A 12,359-nucleotide genomic window follows, 5' to 3' on the forward strand; every position below is an offset into this window, starting at 1 on the left:
TACTGACAGCAGAACTAGTTCATTTTCTCTCTCTCTCTCTCTCTCTTTAGAAATTATTCTTTCTTATCAGTCTTATGTATTTTGGTATTATTCATTACATTATGGTTACAACATTGAGTGATTATTGTGTAGTTTCCAACTTAGGGACAAAATTGACTTAAGAACAGAACCCAGGGATCAAATGTTTTTTTTAAACCCTCACTGAACATGTTCAGCCACTCTGACCTTTCACCAACCATTGCATTGTCCTCAAAGAACTGGTTAAATTGTACTTTAAAGTTAGCCAGATACTTCACAAATCTCAAGGAATGCCCATCTTCTATATACCTTTATCAGTGGTGTTTTGGTGTAGTGCTCTCCCACTGGCTACATAACAAATAATTAAAACCCGGTCACATACAATGGAGCTGAAGAGAGTCTTGCAAAATTATCTTGAACATTCCTGGAAGGCCAAACACTCAACTACATCTTTTCCAAATGGTAAGTCTGGCCTGGCTGCCTAATAGGCAATAGCTGGTTGAAGAAAGTGGCAGTAATGGGAACTCTTGAGATAGGATAGTAGATCTGTACTCCATAGAACTCCTATTACTCTTCTGTGGTTATGTCTTAACAATCCAATAGTGAGTTGGAAAACAGGTTGCCGTGCAGAAGAACACCTAGAGAGTTGTTTTGAATATGGTATTCATAGCTGCGAGGGCAGTACTTCTAAAACAAGAAGAAGCATTTATGTGGGAGAAGTACGCATTGAATTTAATTGAATCGACTTTATTACTTACATCCTTCATATACATGAGCAGTAAAAATCTTTACGTTCCGTCTCCATCTAAATGTGCAATGTATAGTAATTTATAATAAACAGTATGTACAACAGGACTGTCAATATAACACAGAAATACAATTGTATCAGCACAAATTATTCAGCCTGATGAACCTCCAACACAGAAGCAAGTTGGGTGGCTTCATCTTGTACTACAATGAAAGTTTAGACATGAGAATCTGCATGAGCACTGGGTCCTTAAGTGTGGTAATCAAGTTGTGGATTTTGCAAGTTTGGTGCAAGACTCTTCTGTACTTAATGTCACTGTATGCTGGCTTTCTGGTAACCCTGCTAATGCCCATGGTAATACTCATCAGCCTTCTCTTGTGATCTGCCTTCCCATGTCCTTTTTTGGATCCATTATAGCAGAATCGGTGTGCAATTTCACGCTGAAGACAGCTGGCAACTGGGCTATCCTTTCCCCTGACCATGGCTGAGAACCACTTAAGCTTGGCAAATCTCTACATCAATACTAGATTCTACAGTATACATTCTGTTTATACTTGACTAGATATCTGTGAATATCAAATTGAGAGTCTTCTCCTCCACTTTCATCTATCACAATCTGCTTTAGTTGCAGCTCTTGTGCCTTTACCCTTCAGGCAGAGGGCAATAGAGTTGCAATTTGCTAGGATGGTTGAAAGAGGTGGGGGAAAATATGAGGTGCATGCTTACACCATCAGCAGCTGATGAATATTTGAGTCTACTATAGGGTTAACACAATATAACATTAAGAATACATATTCACTACCAGCTTCATGCCTGTGAATATGTTCAGTTAGGGAAATTTCATCCAGGATCTCTAGGTTGGATTCTAATTCCCCAAGTTGCAGTTGAGTGCCTTAGATGGAAGGGCCTACTGAGACCCTAAAGAAAGAGGATAGTCTCCAACTCTACCATCAAAGCTTCACTGCTGTGTCATTCATCCGCCAAATTGCAATCACTTCCACAGTGACTTCTACTACACGTTGCAGCAGCAATGCACTTTTCCATTAGGAGATGCAATTTAGTTTTAAACAGATCAACCAGATATTTGCTATTTACCTTATCTGGGCCACCTGCTGATGCACTAAGATAACTGACAGTATGGTTAGCGCTGCTTGATGCTGAATGTGGCAATTAGCTGTCAGGATATATTTGGTTCTCTGCCTGTACTGGATCAAGCAGACCCAAGCTAATCACAAACTGTAGTTCAATAAAGTATTTTCCAGGACTATGCAATTTTGCCCCTGCTATCACTGAGAAGCAGCAAACTTTATCCTTAGACTACAACATTAATGTGGATAGGAGTTCAGACTGACTTCAATGACAAGTTCAGTTTGTTATAGAAGTCTATTAATAAACCAAATAGTATTTTTCAATTTAATAGAAATGTCAGTAGAATTCGTCCAGTTAGATACTATAACAAGGAATAATTTTATACTTTTTAGATGTATTCTCAACAGAAATTCACATTATTTGTACTTCATGGCAGCAACAGGTTTTTCCCCAACAGAATAAAATATGTTATTTTAATTTTGTTTATAAAATATTGCCAGATACTGAAGCCCAAATTATTAAAGGAATCTTTCTTCCCGAGTTATGTAAAACCATACAATTTTTTCACACTTTCTTCAAATGTTGATTGCATAGAATTAAAACTACTGCTAAGAAAAACATGTGGAACCAAAGGGGCAAAAAAATTATAATTTTCCTGTTCCAATTTTTTAAAAATTGTAAATATTCAGTTACTGAGGGACCCATTATATATTTTATGCACAAAACAATTTGGGTATTTTGTAATGTGTAGATTTTCTTCTTCACTGTTCGGTTTTAATAAATTGTAATTGTACTGCAGAACAGCAAATGGATATTAGACTGGCAAAATCAATGGGACATTGAGGGGATAAGGCAGTTTTAAGTTCACAGATGTAAAAATAATCCAAAATCTCACACTTTTATGAAATATCAGCATTACACGTGCCAATTATGTATAATTTGTGTTTATCAAAATGTATGTTAACTTGTGTCTGTCTTGTAATGTACTGTGCTGCAGTCACATGAAGCTAACTTTCATGGCATTAATGCCCATTGCGTGAATGCCTTTAACAACAATAAAATTGAATCTGAATTATTTTGCTTTTTACTCAGTTTTCCTAAATTACCATCTTTCCATTTAAATGGTTAATATGAACGAAGGAGCTTAATTACCTTCTTTATTTGATACATGGGACTGTTGGACTCAATCTGTTTGAAACGAACCTTGAAGCATGCATCAGCAAATTATAAATAGAATCGTAGGCTTATAGTGAAAATAAATGACCTGCAAGTTGCAAACTAAGGTCGCAGTAAACTGAACTTTCTATACTCCAGCTTATAAAGTCATGGGAGAGTTGACATTTCACATTGAGGTGTAAAAGTTTATTTAGAGCAAAAGTTACTAAGGAATAGTACAAAAAGTCATGTCCAGAAACAAGACCTCAGTATTTCTTGGAAAACTAATGAAAAGAAAACCAAAAGTCTTTCTCCTAAACTGATGAGATTGAAAGATTGTGAAAGATAAAGGTTGAAATTCAGCAGGCACAGACATAAAAAAAACCTTAGATTAAAAACTCAAGGGAAAAGATTAAAAAGGCCTTTGAGAGCCTTGAGGAACAATTTTACCTGCAGAAGCGAAATAGAATGGTTAAGGCTGCTCTTTTTGTGGTGGGGAGTTACTTTGCAGTCTAGTCAAGATGGTGCCAGTGAACACTCTTACCTTGGGTGACATCTTCTAGCTGGTCCATGAAACTATTTCTTTCACTTCTTTTAAGTAGTCTTTTTCTTTTAAAATGATTCTGGTTCTGTTGAATCCTGTGATATACTGTTCAGTAGTGTGGTTACGGTCCAATTGAGTGATCTGGCACCTTGCTGAGAAAGTTCCAGGAGATGAGTGGCCTTGAGGCCTAGAAGCTTAGAGACAGGGTTCGAGCCCACGATCAACTCTATTTCTCGCCGATCTCACCAATTAAAGTGTCAAGAAAGATTGAAACACCAAGCCGAATGCATAAGGCAAGTGAGTGTTCAACAGCATCTACCATCTTCTCATTCACTGCTGCTGGAGGAAGGTGTCTGTGTGTGATTGTCTCGCTCTTGTCTGTTGCTCCAGAGGGAAGATCCCCACATTCAAGTGGTCTCTCTCTGACCCACGGCACCGTCGGAGGATGATACCAAATTTCTGGATTTACTGTTTATGGATTGGACTTTTGATTTCGTGTTTCGATATTCCGTGTTTTTGCTTTGCTCTTTTTTGCCGTTTGCTAAATTGTTTGTCTTTTGGCATGGGGCAGCTGATATTCTTGTTGCCATTTGTACAACCTGTTCTTTACACGTGGGGAGGAGGGGTTGATGTACTTGTTATCATTTGCACGACTTTTTTTGCGCGTGGGGTGGTTGATGTTTTTCTTTGAATGGGTTCCATGGTGTTCTTTGTTTTGTGGCTGTCTGGAGTAGATGAATCTCAGGGTTGTATACTGCATACATACTTTGATAATAACTCTACTTTGAATATAAGCCTTGTCAAAAGAGGGTCCTTTTGTTATCAGTAGGTTTGATTTCTTTTTAAAACAGTGTAAATAACGTAATTACACAAAAATTCACATGAAAGTTTACAGGAAGTAAGGATTTTAATGTACCATTTTACATCAGACTGCTAGCGAACTAAAAGAGAAGTAACAAAGTGATGCCGGGAGTCAAGTTTGATTTTGAAAAAGTGATTTGCTGAAATAACGAGAGGATGTTCTGAGGTTTATATGTTATTTGTATTTTATGGATATTTGCAGTTCAACAAAATGTTGAAGAAATAGCTGAAATCAACAGCTTCTGCACAGAGAAGATTTCCTCTAATACAAGACCCACTGATTAAATGAAGTTAAGTACAATATGCTCTTCCTGCTCATGTTCTCAGCTGGGAAACATTACAGGTAGCGACCAGCACGGCAGTTAAAAAGAAACATTAAGTGATTCACTTCACAAAATTTGTCATGGAGGCCTAATAAGTGAACAAAAAACAAAATGATGTAAGAAATGCTAAAATACTGAAATTTTACTTTTAGTTTCTCTTGTTGCAGATGTTGCTTGAACTAACGGATATTTCTAGCCCTTTTTGTTTTAGTCCACATTTCCAGAATCTACAACTTATTTTTGGCTTTAAATTAGAATGGACAAGTTGCTAATCTATCAAAAAATATTTAATGCAAACGTAAAATATTGAAGGCTGTTTATAATCACACTTTTAAAGATGTACAATTTATTATGAGTTACATGGAGAAAGTACAAGAGTAAATGTTCATACCATCAGACTGATTAATCAAAGAAGTTCCACAGCCAAAAGGAATAAACAATGGTTGAAAATTCCACCAAGGAAAAACAAGGATGTAATCTTTGTTTTAATCTTGTCTTTAATAATGTTAAAAAAAACAGAAAAAGAGTTTTATTTTGATCTCTTTCGACCGAGTAATGGAACCTCATTAAGCTACACAAAATATTCAATAATAAATTTGAAATTAGGCTATGGTGATTCTCTTCATTATTTTCTTCCTTTCACTCACCTGCTGTGAAGCCTGAACTTGTTGTACCACCTGCGTTGGCACTCCAGACTGTGCCCCAGCAGAAGAGGAACTGGAATCTGAGCCCGTCTCTGTTGGCCTCATGTTTGCTTCTAAACAAAACAGTAATCATTGGTTATTAACACAACCATGAGAAAATCTGCAGATGCAGGATATCCAACCAATACACACAAAATGCTGGAGGAACTCAGAGGCCAGGCAGTGTCTATAGAAAAGAGTAAACAGTTGTCATTTTGGACTGAGGCCTCCTGATGAAGGGTCTCAGCTCGAAATGTTGGGCCGTTTATTCTTCTCCATAGATGCTGCCTGGTCTGTTGAGTTCCTCCAGCACTTTGTGTGTGTTCAGCTAAACCATTGATTTCAAAAATTTATAACATTATAGGAGCATTTTCTGTTCTATCTCCAGTTTTGACTTGCACACTCTGCATATAACTCACTATTCCAAAGGTTTCAATGTCTGAACCTCAGCCAAACTTTCAGCTGTGCTTATTCAAAGCAGGATATTGCTTATTACAGAAGTTAACTTGAAGACAGCAGCTACAGGATATTTGCCAATTGGGCTTAAGGTAGAATTGATTTCAATTTTAACAAGACAGAGTAGGACAAGCAAGAGAATTACTTTAAAAGCATAACACAGAGTTACACTTTTATGAAACTGCTTCAGCTTAAAGAATTGGCTCCACTGTAATGTCATTAAGTTTCAAGAATTATTGATTTAAAATAATGTGACAATTTTACTTAAACCACCTTTCAAGAATCACATTTGTCATCTGGTCAGCACCAAGTAATTTGGTTAATTTACATTTTTTCTCTGCATCAGGATCTACTTTGACCTGTTTTCTATTATACGATGGTGGCAGCACCAGATTAAATTATTGGCAGATCCCAGCCACTTATATTAACTTTTATTTATACCCCTGTAGCCTCTTTGAACCATAACTTAACACCAACCTATCTTTCCTGTCATCTGTAAATTAACCCTACCTTTGAAGTCTTCCTCAGGATCATTTATATAAATTATTAAAAAACTCTAACACCAGCTCCAGTAGTACACCACTCGTTACCATCTTACCAACCAAAGCCCCACTGAGCCTGCTAGTGGGCTAATCTTCCACATACATCATTCTCCTACACCATGGCAACAATCTTTGATGTGGCACCTTTTGTAAATCTAAACATCATTCATCATCACTTCTCCTTTATCCACATCATACATTACTTTTCAAGGGATTCCAATAAACTGTTAACACGATACCCCTTCCACAAAACCATGTTGTCAGCCTGATTGCCATGAATTTCTTTTTCTTTTGGTACATACTAAATTTAGATGTCTCATACTTTACTGCTACTGTCCTCCTTTGTGAATTAAAGACTTACATTGCAAATGGAAACATTCCCCAAGTCTGCAGTATTTTTGAAAATTAAAATTAATTCATCATTTCACCAGCCACTTCTTTTAAGATCCTGGAATGAAGTCCATCAAGACCAGGAGACTTGTTATCCTACAGATCCAATAATTTGCTCAGCACCTGTGCACTTTTGCTTGATTTTCCTGAGTTCCCTTCTTCATGCCACCCTTCAAATACACATTATGTAGCTATTTCTGGAATGTAAATTGCATCTCCTAGAATAAAGACTGATTGAAATAACTGTGTAATTTACTCATTATCTCATTTTCTATTATTAATTTCCAGGACTAACAATTGATAGAACTAATGGTCACTTCGTTAACCTTTTCAGTAGATATGTAAAATGAAAACTTTTGTCATTTTTATCATTAATTCTAAGTTTCTTTCTTTATTAATCTTTTAGTCATTCATATTTTATATATTTCTGTACAATCTTCTGACCTGGCCATCTGCCTTTGCACAATTAATGGATTTTTTTTTGGCCTAATATTTTCTTTATCTCTTATAGTCAACTATAGATCTAGGGCAGCATAGTAGCTTATCAATTAGCATAACGCTATTTACAGCACCAGTGACCCAGGTCAATTCCGTCACTGTTCAGATATTATTCCCATGACTGCATGGGTTTCCTCTGGGTGCTCTGGTTTCCTCGCACATTCCAAAGACCTATCAGTTAGTAGGTTAATTGGTCACTTAGGTGCAATTGAGCCAGGAAGGTAAATAGATGATGATTCCATTAGCTTAGAGATCAATCTCGCAAATCTGGGATGTACATTATAAGAGATGCTAAAAGTATTTTCAATTTTTTAAATATATATCAAGAACATGTTCCTTTATGGAAATCAGCCTGCACATGCATAAAACAAAGGAGATGCTGGCAGGGATGACAGCAGAACAGCAATGGCATGAGTTTCTGGAAAAAATAAGGTGCAGGATAGATGAATTCCAAAAAATGAAGAAATACTCAAATGGCAAACAAAGGAAGTCAGAGTTAATGTAAAAGCAAAAGAGAGGGCACAAAACAAAGCAATAATTAGTGAGAAGACAAAGGATTAGAAAGTTTTTAAAACCCTACAAAGAGCAACTAAAAGAATCATTAGGAGGTAAAAGTTGAAACATGAAAGTAAGCTAGCAAACAATATCAAAGTGGATAGCAATAGCTTTTCCAAGGATGTAAATAAAATAAAAGAGAGATGAGAGTGGATATAGGACCTCTAGAAAATGAGGACAGAGAAATAATAACAGGGGACAAGATGGCAGATGAACAAAATGTGTTTTTGCATCAGCCTTCACTGATGTTGAAGGGTGTGAGGGAAGAGAAGTGAGTGCAGTTACTAAGGGAGAAAGTGCTCAAAAAGGTGAAAGACCTATGGGTACATAAGTCATCCAGACTAGATAAACTGCACCCTAGGGTTCTGAAAGAGGTACTGATAGAGACTGTGGAGGCATTAGTAATGATCTTTCAAAAATCACTGGACTCCAGCATGGTGCTGGAGGACTGGAAAATTGCAATTCTCACCTCACTCTTTAAGAAAGGAGGAAGGCAGCAGAAAGGAAATTATAGACCAGTTAGCCTGATCTCTGTGGTTGGGAAGATGTTGGAATCAATTGTTAAGGATGAGATTATGGAGTACTTGGTGACACAGGACAAGATAGGACAAAGTCAACATGGTTTTCTTGAGGGGAAAAACTTGCTTGACACTCCTTTTGGAGTTCTTCGAGGATATTATATGTAGGATAGGTAAAGGGTATGCAGTGGATGTTGTACATTGGGACTTTCAGAAGGTCTTTGACAAGGTGCCACACATGAGGTTACTTACAAAGTTAAGATCCCATGGTATTACAGGAAAGTTACTAGCATGATTAGAATATCGGCTCATTAGTAGGAGGCAGCGAGTGGGAATAAAAGGATCCTTTTTTGGTTGGTTGCCAATGACTAGTGGTGCTCCGCAGGGGTCAGTGTCCTGACCACTTTTTATGCTGCATATCAATGATTTAGATGATGGAATAGATGTCTTTGCTGCCAATTTTGCAGATCATATGAAGATTGCTGGAGGTAGTGTTGAGGAAAAAAGGTAGACTGCAGAATGACAGACAGTTTAGGAGACTGGGCAAGAGAGTGGCAAATAAAAAACAATGTTGGAAAATGCATGGTCATGCACTTTGGCAGTAGAAATAAATGTGTAGACTGCTTTCTAAATGGGAATAAAGTCCAAAAATCTGAGATGCAAAGGGAGTTGGGAGTCCTTCTGCAGAACATCTTAAAGATTAACTTACAGGTAGAGTCTGTGAAGAAGACATATGCAATGTTAGCATTCAGTTCAAGAGGTCTAGAATACAAGAGAAGGGATGTGATGCTGAGGCTTTATAAGGCCCTGGTGAGGCCTCACCTTGAGTATTGTGAACACTTTTCAGCTCCTCATCTAAGAAAAGATGAGCTGGCACTGGAGAGGAATCAGAGGAGGTTCACAAAGATGATTCAGAAATGAAAGTGTTATCATATGAGAAACCTTTGATAGCTCTGGGTTTGTACTTGCAGTAATTTTGAAGGATGGGGGGGGGGGGTCTCATTGAAATCTTTTGAATGTTGAAAGGCCTAGACAAAGTAGATTTGCAAAAGATGTTTCCCATGGTGGAGGAGTCCATGACAGGTGGAAGTTTGAAGCAGGAAGGGGTCAATAACTCTATTTGGTGTTTTTTATAGACCACCCAAGAGTAGCAGGGACATTGAGGAGCAGATAGGGAGACAGCTTCTGGAAAGGTGTAATAATAACAACAGAGTTGTCATGGTGGGAGATTTTAATTTCCCAAATATTGATTGGCATCTCTTTAGAGCAAAAGGTTTAGATCGGATGGAGTTTGTTAGGTGTGTTCAGGAAGGTTTCCTGAAATAATAAGCTTACAAGAGGAGAGGCTGTACTTGTTATGATATTGGGAAATGAACCTGGTCAGGTGACAGGTACCTCAGTGGGAGAGCATTTTGGAGATAGTGATCACAATTCTACCTCCTTTACCATAGCATTGGAGAGGGATAGGAACTGACAAGTCAGGAAAGCGTTTAATTGGAGTAAGGGGAAATATGGAGCTATCAGGCAGGAACTTGGAAGCATAAATTGGTAAATGTATGGCAGAAATGTAGCAAATGTTCAGGGGATATTTGCATGGCGTTCTGCACGGGTACATTCCAATGAGACAGAGAAAGCATGGTAGGGTACAGGAACTGTGGTGTACAAAGGCGATTGAAAATCTAGTCAAGGAGAAAAGAAGAGCTTACAAAAGGTTCAAAAAACTAGGCAATGATAGAGATCTAGAAGATTGTAAGGTTAGCAGGAAGGAACTTAAGAATGAAATTAGGAGAGCCAGAAGGGGCCAAGAGAAGGCCTTGGTGAGTAGAATTAAGAAAAACCCCAAGGCATTCTACAAGTATGTGAAGAGCAAGAGGATCAGATGTGAGAGAATAGGATCAATCAAGTGTGACAGTGAAAAAGTGTGTATGAAACTGGAGGAGATACTGGAGATACTTAATGACCATTTGGCTTATTCACTATGGAAAAGGATCTTGGCAATTGTAGGGATGACTTCCAGCAGATTGAAAAGCTTGAGCATATATAGACATTAAAAAAAAGAGGATCTGCTGGAGCTTTTGGAAAGCATCAAGTTGGATGAGTCTCGGGGACCTGATGAGATGTACCCGAGGCTACTGTGGGAGGTGAGGGAGGAGATTGCTGAGCCTCTGGCAACGATCTTTCCATCATCAATGGGGATGGAAGAGGATCTGGAGGATTGGAGGGTTGCAGATGTTGTTCCCTTATTCAAGAAATTGAGTAGAGATAGCCCAAGATATTATAGACCAGTGAGTCTTACTTCAGTGGCTGGTAAGCTGATGATAAAGATCTTGTGAGGTAGGATTTATTAACATTTGGAGAAGCGTAACATGATTAAGAATAGTCAGCATGGTTTGTCAAAGGCGGGTCATGCTTTATGAGCCTGATTGCATTTTTTGAGTCTGTGACAAAACACATTGATGAAGGTAGAACAGTAGATGTAGTTTATATGGATTTCAGCAAGACATTTGATAAGGTATCCCATGCAAGGCTAATTGAGAAAGTAAGGAGGCATGGGATCCAAGGGGACCTTGCTTTGTGGATCCAGAATTGGCTTGCTCACAGAAGGCACAGAATAGTTGTAGATGGGTCATATTCTGCAGTGACCAGTGGTGTGCCTCAGGGATCTGTTCTGGGACCCCTTCTCTTTGTGATTTTTATAAATGACCTGGATGAGGAAGTGGAGGGATGGGTTAGTAAATTTACTGATGACACAAAGTTCAGGGGTGTTGTGGATAGTGTGGAGGGCCATCAGAGGTTATAGCTGGACATTGATAGGATGCAAAACTAGGCTGAGAAGTGGTAGATGGAGTTCAGCATAGATAAGTATGAACTGGTTCATTTTGGTAGGTCAAGTATGATGGCAGAATATAGTATTAACGGTAAGACTCTTGGAGTGTGGAGGATCAGAGGAATCTTGGGGTCCAAGTTCATAGGACACTCAAAGCTGCTCTGTGGTTAAGAAGGCATACAGTGCACTGGCCTTCATCAACCTTGGGATTAAGCTTAAGAGCTGAGAGTTAATGTTACAGCTATATAGAACCCTGGTCAGATCCCACTTGGAATACTGTGCTCAGTTCGGGTCATCTCACTGCAGGAAGGATATGGAAATTATGGCATTGATCATGTGGATAGTCAGAGGCTTCTTCCCAGGGCTGAAATGGCTAACATTTCATGAGAGGGTAGTTTTAAGGTGCTTGGAAGTAGGTACAGGGCAGATGTCAGGGGTAAGTTTTTTTTAGGCAGAGAGTGGTGAGTCAATGGAATGGGCTGCCGGCAACAGTGGTGGAGGCAGATATAGTAGGGTCTTTTAAGAGACACACACAAAATGCTGGTGGAACGCAGCAGGCCAGGCAGCATCTATAGGGAGAAGCACTGTTGACGTTTTGGACCGAGACCCTTCGTCAGGACTAATTGAAAGGAAAGATAGTTAGAGATTTGAAAGCAGGAGGGGGAGGGGAAAATGTGAAATGATAGGAGAAGACTGGAGGGGATGGGGTGAAGCTGAGAGCCAGACAGGCGATTGGCAAAAGGGATACAGAGCTAGAGAAGGGAAAGGATCATGGGACGGGAGTCCTAGGGAGAAAGAAAGGGGGAGGGGAGCACCAGAGGGAGATGGAGAACGGGCAGAGTGATGGGCAGAGAGAGAGAGAAAAAAACAAGCAACTAAATATGTCAGGGATGGGGTAAGAAGGGGAGGAGGGGCATTAACAGGTTAGAGAAGTCAATGTTCATGCCATCAGGTTGGAGGCTACCCAGCCAGCAAATAAGGTGTTGTTCCTCCAACCCGAGTGTGCCTTCATCTTAACAGTAGAGGAGGCCATGGATAGACATATCAGAATGGGAATGGGACGTGGAATTAAAATGTGTGGCCACTGGGAGATCCTGCTTTCTCTGGCGGACGGCGAGTAGGTGTTCAGCGAAACAGTCTCCCAGTCTGCGT

General features: G+C 39.0%; 1 protein-coding gene across 7 annotated transcripts in view; it reads right to left on the reverse strand.

The window, feature by feature from the left end:
- The window catches only part of rfx1a (regulatory factor X, 1a (influences HLA class II expression)), a 168,718-nt gene that overhangs the window by 80,444 nt on the left and 75,915 nt on the right, over positions 1–12,359 (reverse strand). For all 7 annotated transcript variants that reach the window (XM_059991958.1, XM_059991955.1, XM_059991956.1 and 4 more), the window contains exon 4: positions 5,386–5,495. In XM_059991958.1, the coding sequence (XP_059847941.1) occupies positions 5,386–5,495 (110 nt within the window). The remainder of the gene's footprint in view (positions 1–5,385; positions 5,496–12,359) is intronic.

This window comes from Hypanus sabinus, chromosome 16, assembly GCF_030144855.1.
Source record: "Hypanus sabinus isolate sHypSab1 chromosome 16, sHypSab1.hap1, whole genome shotgun sequence".
NCBI lineage: Eukaryota > Metazoa > Chordata > Chondrichthyes > Myliobatiformes > Dasyatidae > Hypanus > Hypanus sabinus.